Source organism: Suncus etruscus, chromosome 13 (assembly GCF_024139225.1).
Source record: "Suncus etruscus isolate mSunEtr1 chromosome 13, mSunEtr1.pri.cur, whole genome shotgun sequence".
NCBI classification, from domain to species: Eukaryota; Metazoa; Chordata; class Mammalia; order Eulipotyphla; family Soricidae; genus Suncus; species Suncus etruscus.
Window position 1 is genome coordinate 43,064,530 of NC_064860.1, and position 23,355 is coordinate 43,087,884.

Consider the following 23,355-nt stretch of genomic DNA (forward strand, 5'->3'; position numbering starts at 1 on the left):
GGGAGTAAGATGCAGTGGCCCAGCTCATGGCTTTAGAGCAGTGTCCCCAGGTTCAAATGCCACCCCTGTGCCCCACTTATTCATCCCTCAGTCTTGTCTGTCAAATGAGAAAAAAAAAAGTCAGTATCAGCCACCTATACTGACCGTGCAATATGGATCAGGGGTTCCACAAAAGTGCGTAAACCTTTGTCCAACAAACTGGGCCTCTAGAGTTTTCACTTCTTCTAGACCACTTTTTTGTTTGTTTCTGAAATTTTTAACATTTTTTTTAACTCATAGTTTATGTAGCAGTGTTAAGTGTCCTGAGTTTCTGGTATTGATGCACAAAGCTATCGCCCCATTCCAGTGTCCAAGCCAACCCAATATTCATTCCCTCCTTCTTGGGCCCCATTAATTGACATTTATGGTCTCAGTACACCCTGTTACTTCCCTTAGAACATCCAATGTGCTCCTGACCTTCCCCATATTTCCCCATGCTACTTCTATACAAAATAAATCATTTGGGGCCACAGAGATAGAACAGTGGGTTGGACACTTGCCTCATACTTGGAGGACCCAGGTTCAATCTCTGGCATTCTGTATGGTCTGCCTGGAGAGCCAGGAGTGATTTCTGAGTACCTCTAGGCATGTCCCCTCAAAAAAAAAGGGGCAAAATCCATCATGACCCTCATTGACAGCTTTTTACCCCTAACTTAGAACTCAGGTCTGTAGTCCTATCTCTGGGGATAATCCTTCGTTGATATTTTCCATAATTTTTCTTTTATCTTCTACATAACATAGATGAGTGATTCCTAAAGTAGATAAATGAATAAAAAGTTGAGGCTCGGGCCCGGAGAGATAGCACAGCGGTGTTTGCCTTGCAAGCAGCCGATCCAGGACCAAAGGTGATTGGTTCGAATCCCGGTGTCCCATATGGTCTCCTGTGCCTGCCAGGAGCTATTTCTGAGCAGACAGCCAGGAGTAACCCCTGAGCACCGCTGGGTGTGGCCCAAAAACCAAAAAAAAGAAAAAAAAAAGTTGAGGCTCTTTATTCATATAGATGATGCAATTACTGGGAGAAATATCAAAATGTTGTTTGCAGGGATTTGGTGTCACACAGAGGAAAAAAGATAAATATAGGATGTTTGTGGGTTTTCTAAATGGAGGCCTCCTCAGAGCCACCAGGCTATACCAGACATCACTCCATGCATCCAGCCCTCTACACTAGCTCCTGCTCCTGTGAGGTCAAGGCCAAAAGTGCTATGTCTAGGGCCAGAGAGGAAAAACAGTGGGAGGGTTTTTGTCTTGCAGGCAGCTGACCTGGTTTGATCCCCAGAACCCCAAAATGTCTCCCAAGCCCTGCCAGGAGTGAACCCTGAGTGCAGAGCCAGAAGTAAGCCAGAAGTACCACCAGGTGTGGCCCTAAAGTCCTCCTAAACCAAATCAAGTATTAGAATCTGTCCCTCTGGGGGCTGGAGAAATAGCATGGAGGTAAGGCATTTGCCTTTCATGCAGAAGGTCATTGATTCGAATCCTGGCGTCCCATATGGTCCCCCGTGCCTGCCAGGAGCAATTTCTGAGCCTGGAGCCAGGAGGAACCCCTGAGCACTGCCGGGTGTGACTCAAAAACCACAAAAAAAAAAAAAAAAAAAGAATCTGTTCCTCTGAACTCCAAAGTTCAGTCTCAAGAAATTTCAGAGAAGCGCCAACCAGAGTTGGTTTCCGGATGAGGTCAACATTGCTGGCCACACCTGGGTGGGAGACGGGAACCGGCCTATGGTCAGCATTGAGTCTAAATATTTACACGAAAGAATCAAGTGGGAAAGAACACTGAGCTAGGGGGCCAGAGTGACAGACAAGTGTGGAGGGTGCTGAGATCCATCCCTGGCACCCCATATGGTCTCTTGAGCCTGCCAGGAATCAGCCCTGAGCAGAATCAGAGGTGGTCAAATGAACAAACCAATAAAAACACTCACCTACTGCTCTATGTGAGACAAAAAAAGAAAAAGGGAATGGGGCTTGAAATAACCTGTGTTGTTTCATTTTTATGAATAGAACAACCCAGTTTCAATGAGGAGTTTGTAGCTGGAAATGAGAGCGAGAGAAAGAAAGAGAGTGAGAGAGAGAACCTGACAGGAGACATATGTCTCATTCTTCAATATTTCCCCTCACTGTTTCCCATTCCTGCTCTAAAGGCTAGCAAAGACTCCCCCTTCCACACCGAGGTCCTGTCTCACCAGCAGGGCTGGTTGTACCCCTGACCCCTCCAACATGGCAGGATGTGGCACAAACAAACAGAAAGCAGCAAATAGTGTCTGAGTTGGGCTGTGAGGTGAGTTTCACAAAGGCACAGGCTGACCCAAGATTGGGTTTCTCTTTTCTTTATTGCCCCCTTCTCTTTCCTTCCCTTGGTTGCTCCTTCTGTGACAATGATGTGTATGTGGTACTCATTAATGCAGTGTTCACATCCCCCTCTGGGTATAGGGACCACCCTGGGTTTGCAGTGGTAAACACACTACACACACACACACTCACACACACACACACACACACACACACAGCTGCAGGAGACACCCCTGTGTGGCTGTACAGTCCATCACAGCAGTGGGGACCCCAGCAGCAGAGCTGCAAAGACCATGTTTCCCATGTGGGGGCCACATCTGAGATGGAACTCAAGATCTCACACCTTTAAGGTGTGTGGTTGGAGCCCCCATTTGCCCTGAAACTCAGAAATTAGATTTTTTTTTTTACACCCAGTGACACTCAGGGATTACTCCCAGCTCTGTGCTCACAAATCATTCCTGGGGGTACCATATGGAATGCCAGGGATTGAACCTGGGTCAGGTGTGTGCAAGGCAAACACCCTACCATCCTAACCCTGTGCCATTGCTTTGGCCTTATATATATATATATATGCTGACATGAACTGGGGAAGAAGATAAAAAATAAGCAAAAGGAGCCATAGCAATAGCATAGTGCGTTTGCCTTGCACATGCTAACCTAGGACAGACCTGGGTTTGATCCCCCGGCGTCCCATATATATATTGGTTTTTGGGCCACACCCAGTGGCGCCTGTCAGTGCGCTCAGAAATCGCTCCTGGCTCAGTGGACCATATGGGACGCTAGGGATCAAACCAGGTCCATCCTGGGTCAGCCGTGGGCAAGGCAAATGCCCTACCACTGCACTATGGCTTCGGCTCCAAGACATAGATATATTTTAAAGTATGATTTTCTAATTCTTAAGTGTTTTTGCTTTGATTTGGGTTTAGTTTTAGTGCTGGGTGGGGGGAGGTTGAACCCACAGCTTCAAGTGCTCTCTCTCCCTGGGTCCCATACTGCTTGTTTTTGTTTTCATTTTTGTTTTTGGGTCACATGGTACTCAAGGGTTACTCCTGGCTCTATGCTCAGAAAATGCTTCTGGCAGGGCCGGAGAGATAGCATGGAGGTAAGGCATTTGCCTTTCATGCAGAAGGTCATCGGTTCGAATCCCAGCGTCCCATATGGTCCCCTGAGCCTGCCAGGAGCGATTTCTGAGCGTAGAGCCAGGAGTAACCCCTGAGCGCTGCCAGGTATAACTCAAAAACCAAAAAAAAAAAAAAGAAAAAAAAAAAAGAAAATGCTTCTGGCAGGCTCAGGGGACCATATGGGATGCCAGGATTCGAACCACTGTCCTTCTGCATGCAAGGCAAACGCTCTTCTTCCATGCTATCTCTCCAGCCCCTGCTGGATGGCTTTAATGCTGACATGAACTGGGGAAGAAGATAAAAAAAAATAAGCAAAAGGAGCCATAGCGATAGCACAGCGCATTTGCCTTGCACACGCTAATCTAGGACAGACCTAGGTTTGACACACACCCCCCCCTCCCCCCCCGGCGTTCCATATGGTCCCCCAAGTCAGGAGTGATTTTTGAGTGCATAGCCAGGAGTAACCCCTGAGCATCAGCGGGTGTGGCCCAAAAACAAAACAAAACAAAACAAAAGTAACAGCTAAGGGCTAAAGTCAGCCTGGGATACCAACAGTAGCCCCTGATACCCCTTTAAACAGTCCCAACCTGGTCTTTTGCTTGGGTCATGTCATGAGAGGAAGCCCAGAGTGCCACCAAGTCAAACCAGAATGAAAGCCACATCAACACTTTGTGCCAGAAATGCCAAGCAAGATGCCAAGACCCTCTTCATTCCTTAGACCCACAGGAATCTGGGACAGTTTCTGGGGTGACCACAAATAAGCCTAAACTTCTGTTTACAGTGACCCCACCCCCACCCCTGCCCCAACTCTTAGACAGGCTCCCTCCCCACTGGTGCAATCAAGCTGCTCTGGGGTGGTGGGAAGGGAAGGAGAGGGAGGGAAGTAGAGGAGGGAGAGAGGGAGGGAGAGAGGAAGAGAGGAGGAAAGAGAGAGGTAAGAGCAAGATAAGGGATAGAGAGGGAGGAAAAGGGAAGGGGAGAGAGGAAAAGAGTTTGGGAGAGAGAGAGGGAGAGGCAAATGTCTACCATAGAGGCAGGCCAGGGACTGGAGAGATTGCATAGCGGTAGGGCATTTGCTTTGCACTCGACAGACCTGGACAGACTCAGGTTAGATCCCCAGCATTCCATATGCTCCCCTTAGCCTGCCAGGAGCGATTTCTGAATGTAGAGCCAGGAGCAACCCCTGAGCACTGCCAGGTGTGACCCAAAGTCCAAAAAAAAAAAAAAAAAGAAAAAGAATTACAAAACAGGGGCCGGAGAGATAGCATGGAGGTAGTGCATTTGCCTTGCATGCAGGACGGTGATTTGAATCCTGGCATCCCATATGGTCCTGCCAGGATCAATTTCTAAGCGTAGAGTCAGGAGTAACCCCTGAGTGCTGCAGGGTGTGACCCAAAAACAAAAACAAAATTACAAAACAACCAACCAACAAAACAAAGGAAGGAGAGAGACAAGTCCTGCAAAGTGCTATTCAAAAACAGGACAAGGGGGCCCGGAGAGATAGCACAGCAGCGTTTGCCTTGCAAGCAGCCGATTCAGGATCAAAGGTGGTTGGTTCGAATCCTGGTGTCCCATATCGTCCCCTGTGCCTGCCAGGAGCTATTTCTGAGCAGACAGCCAGGAGTGGCCCCTGAGCACCGCCAGGTGTGTCCCAAAAACCAAAAAAAAAAAAAAAAAAAAAAAAAACAACAAAAAAACAAAAACAGGACAAGGGAAGCCAATGGATTTTGATGGGAACTGCCCATGGCTCTTCAACATGTCCCTTGGGGCTCAGTGAGAACCCTTGCAAGTGCAGGAACCCAAGTACTGTCCCCCCATCATGTGAAGCCTCTGACCCTCCCCCAATCACCATAGCTGGGCCCAAGCACTGGACGGTCAGGACCATTAGGCCTGGGTTGGCTTAAGTGTAAGTAGGAGCACCCCTCCTCCCCAAGGCCCTGAACAGTGCTCATGGGGTCCCTCAAGCATAAAAATTATGGGGCTGGAGTGAGAGTACAGCAGGAAAGGTTCTTGCCCTGTACACGGATAATGCGTGTAAGCCTCTCTAGGAATGACACCTGAGTGGAGAGCAGGGAGTAACTCTGAGCACTTGCTCGGTATGGTCCAAAATTGAAACATGTAGGGAAGCCACCCTGGCCAGTTCTCAGCCAGCCCAGGGCACGCTATGGTGCCAAGATCCCTGGTTACCACCCCCATGAAAAAAGTATTTAAAAAAAAAAAAAAAAGAAAAAAGAAAAGAGGGCCAGAGCACAGCGGTAGGGTGTTTGCCTTACAAGTGGCCAACCAGGGGCCTGGGGAGATAGCACAGAGGCGTTTGCCTTGCAAGCAGCCGATCCAGGACCAAAGGTGGTTGGTTTGAATCCCAGTGTCCCATGTGGTCCCCAGTGCCTGCCAGGAGCTATTTCTAAGCAGACAGCCAGGAGTAACCCCTGAGCACCGCTGGGTGTGACCCAAAAACTAAAAAAACAAAAAAAACAAAAAAACAAGTGGCCAACCAGGATGAACCCTGGTTGACTCCTGGCATTCCATATTCCGAGCCTGCCAGAGGCGATTTCTGAGCGCAGAACCAGGTGTAACCTGAGAGATGCCGGTGTGACCAAAAACCAAAAATAAAAAGGTAAACAAAACAAAAAATCCACAAGCCAATCAATAAGCCCATATACATCTCTTCCTAATACCCAAAGGCACTTAGCATTTGGCCTCTTCACAGCTCAGGGAACCTGTCACTAGGGCAGCCAGGGCTTACTTAGCATACTAGAAACATGTCTCTGGTTTCATGGTGCCCTGTGCATCTATGGGACAGACAGACCCAGTGTGTCCTACTCTCTCTAGCAGGGACTGCCTGGAAACTGCCCCCTTTTCCCTTTCCCTGAAATCCACATCTGTTTTGCAGCTAAGGTTTGTTAGGCAGTTTGAATGTGATTCAGAGCAAATTCTTGAACCTCTTGGTTCAAGGCCTTGGGGGTGTGGTGAGTGAAGAGTCAAGGGGAGGGCCTAGCAGTGATAGCTAACCTTTTTGAGCCCAAGTGCACAAACTGCCGCACAGTGCCCGGTCCTCCCAATGGCCAGTCCAGCCCTGTTGCCAGGTGAGCTGCAAAGCAGACACTGGCACACACACCTCCCGCCGTGCTGCATATCTTAATTGCAGCCCTTCCCGTGTGCCAGCTGCAAGGCCTTCGCGTGCCACAGCTGGCATGCATGCCATAGGTTCGCCATTGAGGACCTAGAGTGTGTCCTGGAAGAATCTGGTCATGAGCCCATGAGGAGTCCTGGTGCCCCCCTAAGCTGGGCCATTCTCCTAGCATCTCTGCCACCCTGTGATCCCCCTCACTGGGGCTACACAGCAGCCAAGTGAGTGACCCACCAGCCACAACCACATATGCTGCCCGGCCACCATGCAGGCGAGCACCCCACCTCATAGCATGAAAGACTAGGTGTAAACCCCTGCACCCCAACTCCAACACCCTCAGTCACTGCGACATCAACCACAGTGATGGAGAGAAGGGGAGGGGGAGGAAATGGCCCATGGATCCCCCAAATCCAAACCCACCCCGGTTTGAGGCTCTTTCTATTAAGCAAACCTTGTTCCCACGAGTGCAGGAAGGTAAGAGAGACAGTCTAGCCTGTCCCTCTAACCCCACTCTGAATCTCCTCGCTGACCCTGTTGTGCACAGGGTAGGGTCACACCTCCCAACTGACATTCCCTATGATCACCTTTCCTGGAAGCTGCTTGAAGGTGCCCCACAAACAAATCGCAGGCAATGAGCCATTTTCCTGCAGGTGAAGACACATTTCTGGGTTCATCTTCACCAACCCATCCAATTTCCTGGACTTGAGAAAGATGGGGGTAGGCAAGGCAGAGTCCAGGAAATGGGGACATTTATTTCCATGACCCAAGAGGGCCTGCCCAGTTCCCATCTGACAGGGATGCCCTGAGCAGGGCCTTCTCCTCATAGGCTACTTCTTTAATTTAATTTATTTTTTGTTTGGGGGCCATATCTGGCAGCACTCGGGAATTTCACCTGACTCCGAACTCAGAAATCACTCTTGGCAGGCTTGAGGGATGCCAAGGATCAAACCCACATTGGCTGCATGCAAGGTAAATGCCCTACCCACTGTGCTATCCCTGCTATCACTCTGGCCCTTCACAGACTGTTTATAGTATGACATGAAATCATGAGGCCAATCACTCACTCACTATTCAAAACACTGGTTTAAAAGACTAAACCAACAGCAAGCAACATCTGGAGAGAGGCGGCTTGAATTTTCAATTCCCTCTTCCTTTGTTCGAAATATCAAGGGGTGGCAAGGGAGAAGCTTAAAAAAGGGGGATGGGGGAACATGAGGGTTTGGGGAGCCAACAATTAGAGCAACACAACAATGGAAAATTCCCTTAGAAACAGAGGTGTTCACGAGCCATTGAAAGTTTTCAATTAGGTCCAATTTAGCTCCTAAGAGTAAATAATCCTGTCTCATTACCACCCCCTATTTTTCTGGAGGGGAATGCATACTTGATATTGCTCGGGGAACCCCATGGCACTGTGGATTAAACCTGGGGTTCCTGCATTCCAAGCTGCACCGCCACCCTCTGACATTGACCAATACATAAACACGCTTCATTGCTCTTGTTCTGTCCTGCTTTGGGATCCCACCTGATAATGCTCAAGGATCAGTCCTAGTGGGGCTCTGGGAGTCGCCTATAGGTAGCCAAGGATCAAACTGGGGTCAGGCCAAGTGCAAGGCAGGCGTCTTTTCTCTGTACTATTTCATTGGCCACCCCCAAAGACAGTGTCTCAAAACAGAGAAGCAGAAAGTGAAAAGTCACCCCAGGCCTTAGAGGGATAGAAAGAGCTTCCTGAAACCGGCCAAGGACAAACTTGAGCCAAATTCAGAGGCCTTGTGTTTGAGGGGGGCATGAGTGGGGGTGAGAGAGGTTGGTGGAGCAATCAAGGTCTGATGGAGAATTTCACAGTGCCCAGAGCCCAGAACCTTTCCACTATTCTTCCTGAGGACTGTTTGTTGACAGCAGAAAAGAGTTTAGGGTTCACTTGCTTACTATTTGAATTGCACCTGGTAGGTCACCGGCTTGGCATCATTGAGAGGCGAGACGGGGTCCCAGCTCAGAACCTGCTCTGTGTTGTACAGGAGAATCTTCAGGTTCTGGGGTGCTGGCAGCTGGGCTGGAGAGTCTTGAGAAGTAACGAGGAGAAGAAGAAGAAGGGGGACGAGGAGACAGAGGGTTAGTGCACACAGATCAAGTACTTCGTGGATTTCACGCCACAGGCCACAGGAAGCCCCGCAAAGTGCAGGGCAACATCTGTTTGCCCCCCCCCCACAAGACCCCTTCCCTGGGCCTGGCACCATAGACATGGGTGTAGGGCTGTCCCCGCCATGTGGGTTCCAGGGGCTAACCTGGGCACCCTATTCTGGCAGGACTTGGACGCTCCAGCTTCAGTGAGTGTGAGAGCTGGGGGGTCAGGGAGCAACCCCCAACACACTCTCGGGAACAGACCTCAGAGGGAGGCCATGGAATGGCACCCTAATGAAGAGCATACCCCACGCACTGTAGTACAGGTGAAAATGGCCATGTGACAGGAGCTGGGCTCAGACTTAGCACCGGAAGTTAGTGAAGGAACAGACACATTCAGACATACACATTAAGACACTCATACCCATTCATATCGACACACCCATTCGCACACGTTCATGCATGCAAACATGCATACATATTAATACCACAAACACATTCATAGACACCCAAACCCATTTATCCACACTCACAATCACCTCTTCAGTCACTCACATATGCACTCCTACATCCACATTTACACACACACACACACACACACACACACACACACACACACACACACACACACACACACACACACCCCTCCCCACCAGATGGAGCTCCATCCCAGAATTCTTCAGAATTGCTGTTTATTTTTCAGGGGCAGAGGAGGGAGGGGGAACACCAGGTGGCTTTCAGTGTTACGCTACAAACTGCTTGTGGGTCACTCCCTGTGGGACCATGAGGTTGCTGGGAAGGGTGCCCAGCCTCCTTTGCACGCAAAGCCTGTGCTCAGCCCTGGGGTCACCTCCCCCAGCCTTGTACTATGGTTTTTTGAGGGTCCTCCCTCACCCTCTGCTCAGCCTCACCATCACCAAGGTCTGGGTTAAATGCAGATTCCCGGGTTCTGCACAGAAACCTGCACTTTCCACAAGCATCCCAGGGATTCCTCCACTGACAGTCAGTGGGCAAAGGAACCGAGACAGTACAGTGAGGAGGGTGCTCACCTTGCAACCTGGGTTCCATCCCTACCATCTCATACAGTCCCCCCAAGCCTGCCAGGAGTGATTCATGAGTGCAGTCAGGAGTAACCCCTGAGCACTGAAGGTGCCCGAAATCAAAAAAGAAAAAAGGAAAAAACAAAAACCCGATTGCCACCAAATGTCTGTGTCCTCTGGCTAGCTCCACACCCAGGGAATTCATGCGGGATTGATCTGGAATCTGGAGCAAAGTCAAGTCACTGCAAGTCTCTGAAGGACCTGGACAGAGTTCAAGGGGACAATCTGAATCCAAGAGACCAGATGACACCAGACCAACACTAGGATCTCAGCCAGAGACACCCACTTCTTCCTTCAGCCCTTCCACCATGACCCTCACATCTCCCGCCCACCCCCACTGCCAGACCACAAGGGAACATTTGGGTTGCTGGAGATTTATTACAACAGAGAATTAAGAGACAATCCCAGTGGGAGACTTAGGGCTTTGATGACATCCAAGTGCTACAAGATAAGACTTTACAATCAGGGGCCGGAGAGATAGCATGAAGGTAAGGCATTTGCCTTTCATGCAGAAGGACGGTGGTTTGAATCCCGGCATCCCATAGGGTCCCCCGTGCCTGCCAGGGGATAATTTCTGAGCATAGAGCCGGGAATAACCTCTGAGCACTGCCGGTGTGACTCAAAAACAAACAAACAAACAAAAAAAGAAAAACAAAACAAACAAAAAAAAGACCTCACAACCCATAGAAGGGTGCACACCATTCTGCTCCATGCTTCTCCATCATCTCTGGGGCCGCTATTCATTAACTTGTGGGATTGCACCCGGAAACACTTTCCCAGACCACATTCCTGAGCCCTGACTCATCATCACTTACAGTATCTGAAGAGTGTTCCAGAAATGGGGAGAAGCACCCAGACCTGCTGGGCAGCCTGGGTCAGGGGACCTCAAACTCTTCCCTGTACATTTACTCATCAGTTGTGTTGAAAGTGTTAGCTGAATCAGTTAGTTATGTACCTAAGAGTTTGATTTTTGTTTTCATTACTCTTATCTTGAGGCTACTCCTGGTGGAGGATGGGCAGGATGATAGAACCCGAGACATCAGGCACCCGAGGCAAATGCTCTGCCCGCAGAGCCAGATCCCTGGCCCTTGATCACACTATGAACACATTAGGTTGGTGCTGGACCATGTGGCCAAGTCTAGAAATGACAAGACAAGCTTCCCTGTTTTTTCCCCTTTATGTTATTAATTGGGGAAGGCTTCTCAGGTGGTGCTTGGGACATCTGTGGGCCTCCAGGGGTGTGACTCTTGGCCATGGGGCTGTTGGTTTAGTGCAAGGGTCTGAGGATTGGATGCTGCTTGGGGTCCCACCTTGTCAGGGGGTCCCTAGTCCACCCAAGCAGAGTCAGGGTCCCCCAAGGCTGTATCCAACAAGGTTTGGGTAGGACCCAATGGTTCAAAGACCAACCTGGGTCAGATGTATCCAGAAATCCACATTAACTGTTGTAATAACTCTCAGGTCTTGCTTTAAGGTGTGTGTGCATGTGTGTTCGTGTGTGGTGCTGGGAATCAGTTTACATGGAACCAAAACTTCACATACAAGTACATACAAGGCATGTTCTCTCCTGAACACCCCATGCTGGACTTCAATATTTACTGGGTATAGATCAAAACTTGGGGCAACTATTTCTACCTGGTTTTTGGGCCACAACCAGTGATGCTCTGGGTTTACTCCTGGTTCTGCACTCAGGAATTACTCTTGGAGGCTTTTTTTTTTTTTTTTTTTTTTGGTTTTTGGTTTTTGGGCCACATCTAGTGGTGCTCAATTTCAATTTCTGGCTCTCTGCTCAGAAATTGCTCCTGGCAGGCAAGGGGACCATATGGGATACAGGGATTTGAACCACCGTTGGTCCTATGTCGGCTGCTTGCAAGGCAAAAGCCCTACTGCTGCACTATCGAGCCAACCCCATTCCTGAAGGTTCTTGGCGAACCATATCGGATGCTGCGGATTCATCCTAGAAATGCCTGCCCTGATGTACCAGCACTTAGACCCCAGACCTAGAAACCTTTTTTTTTTTTTTTTGGTTTTTGGGTCACACCTGGCAGCTCAGGGGTTGCTCCTAACTCTATGCTCAGAAATCACCACTGGCAGGCACAGTGGACCATATGGGATGCCGGAATGGAACCACCGTCCTTCTGCATAAAAGTCAAACGCCTTACCTCCATGCTATCTCTCTGGCCCCAGAAACTTTTTTTTAAACTTCTGCTCAATGCAGGTTGTCAAATGTGTGTGTGTGGGTGTGTGTGTGTATCAATGGTTCTCATCATAATAATGTCCCTGAAGGTCTTTTGGTTGTCAAGATTAAGTGTTTTATTTTAGCATCAGGGATGCAGCAGAAGTGGTAGATTTACATGCTTTGCCTGAGGCTAGGCATGTGATCCCCAGCAGCAAGACTCCTCCCTGTCCCCAGTATTGCCAGAGTAACTCTACCAAAAAAAAAAAAGCTAAACAAAAGAACCCCAAACGGAACCAACAGCTGCTTCTTCATGTCATTCATATACCACCTTTTTGTTTTCTGGAATCCTTTCTCAGGGGTCTCTAAGCCCATAGAGCTTTGGATATTATAAGAGTACATGCAACTTTGTAGCACAAGTCTGAATGCAACATAACGCAAAAATTGAAGCTTGGCCAGACAGAAACAAAGAAACCTAACTTCTTCACCCCTGGTCTTCCTCTGACTCACAGGACAACTGTGTTGACTGGTTTTCCATCTGAAACCAAGGACTAACACTTACAGAACTGCGATAAAACTGGTCTCTCCCCAGACTTCCTTTTTTTTTTTGGTGTTTGGGTCACACCCGGCGATGCTCAGGGGTTACTCCTGGCTGTCTGCTCAGAAATAGCTCCTGGCAGGCACGGGGGACCATATGGGACACCGGGATTCGAACCAACCACCTTTCGTCCTGGATCGGCTGCTTGCAAGGCAAACACTGCTGTGCTATCTCTCCGGGCCCCAGACTTCCATGTTTTAACAAGTTTAAATGGTAGAGAATAATGAATTTTATTTTTTTTTTTTGGTTTTTCGGGCCACACCCACTTGATGCTCAGGGATTACTCCTGGCTAAGCATTCAGAAATTGCCCCTGGCTTGGGGGGAACCATATGGGACGCCAGGGGATCGAACCAAGGTCCTTCCTTGGCTAGCGCTTGCAAGGCAGACACCTTACCTCTAGCGCCACCTCGGTGGCCCCGAATCTTACCTTCTTTTAGTGTTTTTTTTGTTTTGGGGCCACACCTGACTGTGCTCAGAAGTCACTTTTAGCGGGGCTGAAGGTGGAGTAAGTGAGGGGTTTATATGGGATGCCAGGGATTAAACCCAAATTGGCTGTGCAAGGCTAGTACCCTCCCAACAGTCACCAAGTTTACATTCCTGCCCCTTCGGGCCATCAAGGCAATTGCATGATTATTGAAGGGCTCTTTAAAGCTATAAGAAGAGTTCCATTCTGGCCCAGACAGACTACAGACTCAGTGTTCATAGTTGCACTTGGAGTTTGGATTCAAGAAGAGCTTCTCTCTCTTTTTTTGTTTTGTTTTTGGGCCACACCTGGTGATACTCAGGGGTTACTCCTGGGTATGCACTCCCAAATCGCTCCTGGCTTGAGGGACCATATGGGATGCCTGGGATCTAACTGCGGTCCACCTTAGGTCGGTCAACACATACAAGGCAAAAGCCCTACCTCTTGCACTACCACTCTGGCTCAAGAAGAGTTTCTCTTAAAGACATCCTGGGATAGGTTGAGGATGTGGGTCAGGGGTGGGGCACAGGCCCCTGGGTTTAATCTCTTGCAGAGCTAACAACAATGAAAGGTCTTGATTTTATTTATTTATTTATTTTGGGGGGTTTTGGGTCACACCCGGCAGCGCTCAATGGTTACTCCTGGCTCTACACTCAGAAATTTTTACCTGAAATTGTTGTTGGCTAAGGGGTGCCTTTTATTTAGGTAAATTCTCTGAGGAATTCTCTGGACTCCTGGACTGGACTGGGGAGAGGGAGTCCAGACTAGTCGTTCTCAAATTTGCTGTGCTTTTAAAGAAATTTTGATATTCCTTTACGATCATTTGTCTATCTAGTTGTTATTTTAAAAGCAACTATTTTTCAAGGTAATCAGAGACTACTCTTTTCTTAAACTTTTTTTTTTTTTTTTGTCTAAACCACATGAGTAAAAGTAAAGATAAAACTCATATAAACAGGGGCTGGAGTAACAGAACAGCGGTTGGGCATTTGCCTTGCATCTGGCTGGGACAGACCAAGTTCCATTCCTGGTATCCCATATGATTCCCCAAAAGTGAACGATTTCTGAGTGCAGAACCAAGAGTAACCACTGAGCATCGAAGGTGTGGCTGAAAAACAAAAATAACAAAAACAAAAACCTCATATGTACATATCAGTAAAATCAGAATAAACTTTTGACAGATCCAACATTCATTTATGATTAAAAAAATAAACCTCCACAGGGGCCAGAGCTATATAGCACAGCAGACAGAACATTTGCCTTTGATACAGCTGACCTGAGTTTGATCCCTAGCATCCCATATGGCCCTTAAGCCTGCCAGGAGTAATTTTTGAGAGCAAAGCTAAGAGTAATCCCTGAGTGCTGCTGGGCCTGGCCCAGAAACCAAACCAAACAAACAGTAAACAAACAAAACCATCCATAAAATAAAAGTGGAAGGAAAATTAATAATGGCAAATTACTTCCTCAAATTAGTAATGGTAGCCTTTGAAAAGGCCACAGCCAATATAACTCTTTATTTTATTTTCTTTTTTTTTGGTTTTTGGTTTTTGGGTCACACCCGTTTGATGCTCAGGGGTTACTCCTGGCTATGCGCTCAGAAATCACCCCTGGCATGGGGGGACCATATGGGACTCGGGGGGAATCGAACTGCGGTCCGTCCTTCGCTAGCGCTTGCAAGGCAGACACTTTACCTCTAGCGCCACCTTCCCGCCCAGCAATATAACTTTTAAGAAACTTTTTTTTTTTTTTTTGGTTTTTGGGTCACACCTGGCAGTGCTCAGGGGTTATTCCTGGCTCTAAGCTCAGAAATCCCCCCAGGCAGGCACAGGGGACCATATGGGATGCCGGGATTCGAACCATCGACCTTCTGCAGGAAAGGAAAACACCTTACCTCCATGCTATCTCTCCGGCCCCAATTCTTAAGGGTGGTGTGTTGGCCTCAGCTGACTGAGCTTCGGGCTGACTCCCAGCTCTCTGCACTCAAAAACCTCTCGGAGTTGTGCTCAGGGGACCAGACGAATTGTTGGGGATTGAACACTGGTCAATCGCACTCAAGGCAAATGCCTTACCTGATGTACTATCTCTCCAGCCTTGCCAATATTATTTTTTCTTTTTATAAATTACATATTTTTATTGTAAACACCGTGACTTACAGAATTGCTTATAATACAGTTATTTCTGGCCATTCAATGTCCCACCTCCAATCTCACCACCAGTGTGACATTCCCTCCACCACTGTCACCAGTTTCCTAACCTCCCTGAAGTCTGCCCCTTGACAGATTTGCTTGGTACAACTAATAAGTGTGTATACACGCGCGCGCGCGCACACACACACACACACACACACACACACACACACACACACACACACAACTTTATTAGGGGCCAGAGCAATAGCCCAAAGGTAAGGTAAGCCTAGCACACGGTCTACCCAGGACAGACTCAAGTTGGATCCCCAGCATCCTATATGGTCCCCTGAGCTTGCCAGGAGTTATTTCTGAGTAATCCCTGAGCGCCACCAGGTGTGGCCCCAAAACCAGACCAAACCAAACCAAACCAAAAAGACTTTCACTAAAAGAAAATTTGGGGGGCCCAGAGAGACAGCACAGCGGCGTTTGCCTTGCAAGCAGCCGACCCAGGACCTAAGGTGGTTGGTTCAAATCCCGGTGTCCCATATGGTCCCCCGTGCCTGCCAGGAGTGACCCCTGAGCACCTCCGGGTGTGGCCCAAAAACCAAAAAAAAAAAAAAAAATTTTTTTTTTGAGGGAAAAAAAGTAGCGCTTTGGTGTGCCATAAAGAACGAGTTGATTCTTCAGGTATCACACAGCAAGCTTTGAGGGGTACCTAAGATAACTGAGATAACTTTTGGGATACCAAGATAACTGAGACCTCAAGAGTTTACGGAGGAGGGGGGAGCAACCCCTGCGTACCATACGCCCACCCAGAGCCCCACCAGGAGTGAACCTGAACACAGAGCCTGGAGTAAGCCCTGAATACTGCCAGGTGGGCAGCCCACTGCACCCCCCCCCAAAGAGAGAAAGAGAGAGAGAAGAGAGGAAAGGAAGAAGGAGGCCGAGGGTCCAGGGAGAAGCGGTTCAGAGGTGGGATCAGAAGCCAGAACCTCCCCCCTGCCGCGTGGACGTCAACATGCCCCCCCTTTCTAATCAAATCACCCCGGAGTTCCCCGGGCCACCAAGCCTGGACTTCGAGCTTCCACCCCGCACCGCACCCGCCTCGCCTCGCCCAGCAAGCGATCTGCACGCACGCAAGCACGCCCGCAGACCGTCCCCCGCGCTCCCGTCCCCGTGCGGCCTTCCACGCTCTCCGGGGCTCCCGGGACACCCCCACCCACCTCCCACCACACGCGATCGGGACGCCCCGCAGCCCCGCACCCGGGCTCGCTCGGGCACGGCGCCAGGTGGGATGGGGCAGGGGAAGGTGCGCGGCCGCTGTTTACCTGTAGGGGGCGCTGCCGCCGCCAGGCCGCGGAGCAACAGCAGCAGTAGCAGTCGCCATAGCGGCATGGCCCGGGGCTCCCGGGAATGCGGCGCCGCTCACGGAGCCGCGGGCGAGGCGGCCGTGGCCCGCCTCTTCCCGCGGGAGGACCCGCAGCGGCTTTTATAGGCAGCCGGACCCCCCCGTGACCACGCCCACATTACGTGACCACGCCCCTCACGCCACGCCCGCCGCGTTGCTAGCTGCAGCCGCGCCTCGCTGGGACTTTCCTTAGAAGCTCGGCTGGCTGGCCTTCTCTCAGCCCCCGCAGCTCTCGCAAGAACGGTGGCCCTGAGTGCCTGGGCCGGGGCGGGGGGCTACTCCCCGACTTCCGGTTGGGGGACCGACCGGTGGTGGGGCCCTTTTTTGGGAGGGAAGGCCCCCGCGGAGGCCAAGGCCCAAGGTCGGGCTGGTGCTTGCATGCCTCTTATCTCCAGCTCCAGCCACGTTGCAGGGATCACTCCCTGTCTGCTGGGGCTCAGAAAGGCCTCTGGGGGACACTGGGCTTTTTTTTTTTTTTTTTGGTTTTGGGGCCACACCCGGCGGTGCTCAGGGGTGACTCCTGGCTGTCTGCTCAGAAATAGCTCCTGGCAGGCACGGGGGACCATAGGGGAACACCGGGATTCGAACCAACCACCTTTGGTCCTTCCTGGATTGGCTGCTTGCAAGGCAAATACCGCTGTGCTATCTCTCCGGGCCCGACACTTGGGCTTTTATAATTAAGCTTTTTTTTGTTGTTGTTGAATGAAAGGGTACTTAGAAATGAAAGGGTGACTTAGAAAGATATATCGACACTAGATACATATGGATCTAGTGGAGCTGTTTATAAATATATTTAGCACACAGTTTTTGTTGACATTTTTGGTGGGATACCAGACTCAGCAGACTCCTTGCTCTGTGCTCAGAGGTCACTTTTTTGTTTTTAATAATTAGGCTTTTTGGGGGTGTTCTGTTTATTTTTTCTTTTTTGGGGGGTGGAGCCACACCCGGTGGTGGTGCTTAGGGTTAACTCAAGGCTCTGAGCTCAAAATTCACTCCTGCTCTCTCTCTTTTCCACCCCCCCACCAAGGGGTTGTCATGGGCCCCTGGATTTTCTTTCTTTTTTTTCGGGGGGGGGGGTCACACCTGGCGTTGCTCAGGGGTTACTCCTGGCTGTCTGCTCAGAAATAGCTCCTGGCAGGCACAGGGGACCATATGGGACACCGGGATTCGAACCAACCACCTTTGGTCCTGGATCGGCTGCTTGCAAGGCAAACGCCGCTGTGCTATCTCTCCGGGCCCGGCCCCTGGATTTTCTAGTAAATAAGACTAATATTTGTCAGAATCTTGTCTGCTAGACCCCGTGAACTCCAGCAGTGAACTTGCAGGTTCACAGAACATAAACATCTAAATCATTTTCATATACATCATAAAATATTTTCCAAAATGTTTGGACCAGTTGATGCTCCACTAATGCAGTAACATGAAAATAGTTTCATCATATCATTGCCATTACTGAGCTCTAACAGAAAAATATTGGCCAACCTCCAAACCAAAATAAACCCCACAATGGGGTAGGAAAAAAAAAAAAAGAATTAACTTCTGGCAGGTCCTGACCCTTTGGGTCAGCCTTCTGCAAGAAGACAAGCAGTGATTTTTCCAGCCCACTCCCCGAATCGGGTTATAAGGGGTTCAGTGCGGGCAGAAGCGGGGAGAGGGGGGTTTGGGGGTTGGTGAGCACAGAGAATGCGGTGGGAAAGTCCCAAACCTCAGGCCAAAGCTGGGCCCAGGCCTGGGCTGGGAACATGTCTGAGGAAGGAACTTCCTGAATTGACAGCGAGGCGGGGCGGGGCTATGATAAAGGGGCGGAGCTACGTGGCTACCGGGCGGGGTCTAGAGCTGAAAGAGAGGAGCCTAAGAACGAACGGGAGGAGATTAGCGACGAGGAGGCGGGACTTAGTGGGAAGACGGGCGGGGCTTATGAGCCCGGGGCGGGGCTATGCGGAGGGGCGGGGCGTGGGGCCCAGGTTGCCCTAAGCGGGAGTTTTCGGAAGCTGCTGGCTGGCGACCCTAGCCGGATGGAGGGTACAATCAGTGAGTCATTTCCACGACCTCGGAGAAGAATTTTAACTGATCTCCCCAGAGAGGCGAGAGTGACAACCGGTGAGTGGGCTGGATTAACATGGGTGCGGGGGTGTTATCCAGGACACTGCTGGGCTGGCTGGCAGGAGACACGGATTGGCCACCCAGGAGTGCACATCTTAACTAAGGAGTTTTTCCTTAATTTCTTGCTTTCCTTTCTTTCCCCAGAGCTCTCGAAGTTGGCTTCAGTCGCTGATGGGTGAAGGATCTCGTGGTCATTAAAATCGTATTTGGTGTGAGATTTGGGGGTGGTGGCGGGGGGCTCCCCAATTGGTGCTTCCAACAAGGGGTACTGCATTGTCACAAACTTCTCAGTTTTGGGGGTCTCCAAGGCGACCAGGTTGTGCTGGGCAACGGGGATGGGTGTGGGTGTGGGTGGTCTTGTGGTGGATGTGGATCCAATTCGGGGCCTCTTAAAGCAATATCCCTCACCAGAAAAATTCAAAGGCATAAAGACATGTGTATAGGCTCAGTAAGGTTAGGAAGATGTAAACTAGAATTTTTTTCTTTTTTTGCAAAAGTGATGCATTAAAAACGAAGAACGTATACAAAACATTAAGGATAGGTAGTAGGGATGTGGGGGTCCTGGACTCTTATTTATTTTGTTAGTAGTTCTTTCTTGTACCTTAAAACACACATACACACACACACACACACACACATGCACACATGCACACGCACACCACAGCTCTATGGGCTTACACCTTGGTGCTCAGGGGTCACCATTGGCATTGCTCAGGGAACCCTATGTGATTTTGTTTGGTTGGTTGATTTTGGGCCACATCTGGGGGTGCTCGGGCATTATTCCTAGCTCTCTACTTAGGAATCACTCTTAGTAGTGCTCAGGGGACTATATGGGAAGCCGGAGATTGAACTAGGGTTGGCCACGTGCAAAGCAAGCAAGCACACACACACACACACACACACACACACACACTATATATATATATACATATATATAGTATCACTCTAGCCCCTTGGGGGCTTCTGTGTGGTCCTGGGGATGGAACCTGGGTCAGCTGTGTGCGAGGGGAACACATTAACCACTGGCCTCCCTCTCACTCTGCATATCTTCTATAATCAAGGTAAGGAAATCACGGGAGAAGCTCAGATGTGTATCTGTCTTTACTCACACTATGACCCTGTGGTTTCCTTTCTATAGTTTCTAGGGCAGGGGTGGTGGGGGTGGTGGGGTGTCAGTAAAACCCCAGGGATAGAGTGTTCTCCCTAGAAGAAACCACCCCTCACAACTCTTTTCTGCTCAAGCCTTCAACTGGGGTTTTCTTTCTGCCCTTGGGTAGAGAAATGGTACAAGATGGTACAGGGTAAATGTTCTTCCTCTTCATGTGCTACTCGGTTTGTGCCAATTATCCTCCCCCCTTGCTGAGTACTGAAAAAGGAGCATGCCCACTTTGTTCAGACTGTCACCCCCTGTGAGTCTCCCAAACTCCAAAGCACCTTCACCTTAGAAAGACCGATTGATTCACAGACTCAATCCCAAATTCATGCCAGTTCCTTTCCTCTGGGTCTGAAGCCAAGCTTGTTGGCATCTCTTTATTTGGGGAGGGAGGACTGGGCCACACCTGGCAGCTCAGGAATTAAACCTGGCCGGTTTGTGGGACCATATGGAGTACCAGGGATTGAACCCGAGGCCACCTGCAAGGCAATAACCTTGCCCACTGTGCTTTCACTCCAGCCCATCCCCTAAGTGAATTTTGTTGCATATGCAAGTAGTTGAAAATATTGGCGTGGGAGCTGGAATGATAGCACAGAAGGTAGGGCTTTCCCTTACATGTAGCCAACCCAGATGGACCTGGGTTCGATCCCTGGTATCCTATATAGTCCCATGAGCCTGCCAGAGTGATTTCTGGATGCAGAGTCCAGGGTAACCCTTGAATGCCACCAGGTGTGGCCCAAAACCAAATAAAAACTTGGGGGCCGGGCCGGGTCCCTGGCCTAGGGTGGGGAGCAGGTCCCTGAGCTCCGGGCTTGGGAGGGTCTCCCTCCCTTCCCAGAGCAGGATTTTTTAGCCGGCATGGACAGGCAGCTGGCAGGCCCCCCCATGTGCCAGCGGCCACGTGGTCTAGCCTAGGGTAGGGGGCTCGGATCTGGGTCACCCGACCCCCCTCTCCCCCATTCCTCCGGATCTCCAGGTGGGTTCCTGGGAGGAGCTGATGGGGCACCCGGGGTTTTCCCCACTCCCAGGCCGGGCTGGGACACTGGCCAAGGGTGGGGCTTAGGGGGTGGAGTTTGATTTGGTGGGAGGCAGATAGCTGCTTAGCTATACTCAGTCTGTCACTGGTAATTTCATACCAGTCTACATTTTGCAAACCGTGCGGGGGCTAGTGCCCCCGCGCGAACACTTTCTCCTTCCAACCATCAGTACCCCAGATTTACCCTTCTTAACTTCAGTAACACATAGTTCTAATCTCTCACCTAAGACAAACAGTATATGACAGTATATGTAACAAATCCCAGAACTATTTAGAAGGACATTAATTGAACACATATATCTTTTGAATATTTTAATGGTATTTTCTTTAGCTGATGTAACTCTCTATATATTCTTCTACCATGATGTTTCTATTCACTTTTCATCTTGTCTTTTCTTTGTAAGCTGTTCAGTAAGGATTGTTGGTGGAACTGTCCCCCAGTTTGATGCCTATGATTGAACTATGTCATGGAAATTGCTGGTCTTGTTCCTATTGCCTCCAGATGCACCAATAACGCCCCATGGCATTGATTCTTGTTTGTATAGACACATTAAAATGGGAAAACATCATACATACAGATAAGTTCTTATCTAATAAATCTCAGTACAATGTACCTTACACCCTGAACATTGATATAATGAACTGGCACAGGCCTCAGAAGAATGGGCATCCTCCATCCACGCCAGAACCAGGCAAGCTAACTACGAAACATCCAAGGTCTTTTACAGCAACAGCTGGAAGCAGTCCTCTGCCAGGAAGGACACTGCCAAGGGTCTGACATCGACCTCTTAAAAAGAGACTTCTGTTTACACTGAGAAGACTTGACAGCAACAATGACCTGCTCTACAGGACATGGTTCTCTCTAGTCCCCCTTAAGTGTGAGGTGAAACGAGAGGATGCTCTGCACCTTCCTGACTGCAATATGGGAGATGCAGACTCCAGGATCTTTAATACAGAAGCATGATACCAACAACAGAGACTATGTGAGGAATGGAGGTGTTTTGCCACTACAGACGATGACTTGAATTGAACAAACTAATTTGCCTGGAGCCTGCAGTCAGTCCTGTGCCAGGAAACTTCAGGGGTAAGGTCTCCTTGTATTTAGACCATAATTTGTCTTTCCATGTCCCTTATGTTTTGGTGGGCCTATGCAAACAAACGCCACTTTAATACCATTTTTTACTATGTTCCCTTGATTCCAATTCTTAAGAAAAACAAGCCACTAAAACTTTTGATGTTAACTTAAACTAGTTAGCATGTGCATGGAACTAGAGAAATGTACGTTGCCCTCAATGTTTAGGGAGTTACATAGGTCTAATGTCTTTAGATTATATTGTGTGCTGCTAAGAAATAGTATGTACTACAACTGGGGATTTGAGGGACAAAGTAATTGTATTGTACAGGTGTTCAGTTTTGTTTCTATTAGTGTTCTTTGGCTGAAAGTTCAAGGCTGGGATATCATCGATGGGACTACCGAGAATTCTGTTTATGGGTGATTGGGCTTCCACTGTAACTTTACCCGGTCCTCTTTCTTTGCATCTTTGTTGTCATAATTAAAATAATAAAAAAATAATTAAAAAAAAACTTGATGTGTGTATTCATGTGCATATTTCAGGGATCAACCAGGGCTTCCACCATGCAAGGTACACACTTTTATGGCTGCATCATCCCAACACTTGCTTTTCTTTTTTTTTTTTTTTTTTTTTGTGGTTTTTGGGTCACACCCGGCAGTGCTCAGGGGTTATTTCTGGCTCCAGGCTCAGAAATTGCTCCTGGCAGGCACAGAGGACCATATGGGGCGCCGGGATTCGAACCGATGACCTCCTGCATGAAAGGCAAACGCCTTACCTCCATACTATCTCTCTGGCCCCCAACACTTGCTTTTCTAACTCTCTGTCTTGCATATTGTCTTTACTTGCTTGTGATTTCCCCTTACTTTCAAAACAGTCATTTTAGCTTTTCCCCCCATAAACATGCATTTTATTTTATTTTATTTTATTTCATTTATTTATTTGGTTTTTGGGTCACACTCAGCAGCACTCAGAGGTTACTCCTGGCTCTATGTTCAGAAATCGCTCCTGGCAGGCTCAGGGGACCGACCATATGGGATGCTGGGATTCGAACCACCATCCTTCTGCATGCAAGACAAATGCTTTACCTCCATGCTATTTGGCCCCTAAACATGCATTTTAATTTAAATATTTTTTATTGACCCACACCCATCAGTGCTCAGGTTCTATGTTCAGGAATCTATATTCTATGTTCTATGTTCAAGAATCAATTCTGGCAGTGCTCTGAGAGACCATATAGGCAAAAATGGACCTGGGTCAGCTAGCTGCACACAGGGCAAATACCCTCCCTGCTGTACCATCCCCTAAACATGTATTTTAATTTGGTTATTGATACACTTGGTTATTGATACAGCCTGCCAAGAAGTAAAATAATTTCATTTCGGAAACATCAGAGAGGAAACAGAGAAGGAAGAAACTCCATGGAGTAAAGA

General features: G+C 49.1%; 1 protein-coding gene across 1 annotated transcript in view; it reads right to left on the reverse strand.

Annotated features, from left to right (window-relative positions):
• IFNGR2 (interferon gamma receptor 2) overlaps positions 1 to 16,633 on the reverse strand; it is a 30,083-nt gene extending 13,450 nt beyond the window's left edge. Inside the window, exons 1-2 of the mRNA XM_049785792.1 lie at positions 16,481 to 16,633; positions 8,500 to 8,632 (exon numbers count right to left, since the gene is read on the reverse strand). Of these exons, the coding sequence (XP_049641749.1) occupies positions 8,500 to 8,632; positions 16,481 to 16,547 (200 nt within the window). The 5' untranslated portion in view covers positions 16,548 to 16,633. The remainder of the gene's footprint in view (positions 1 to 8,499; positions 8,633 to 16,480) is intronic.
• Between the last annotated feature and the right edge of the window lie 6,722 nt (positions 16,634 to 23,355).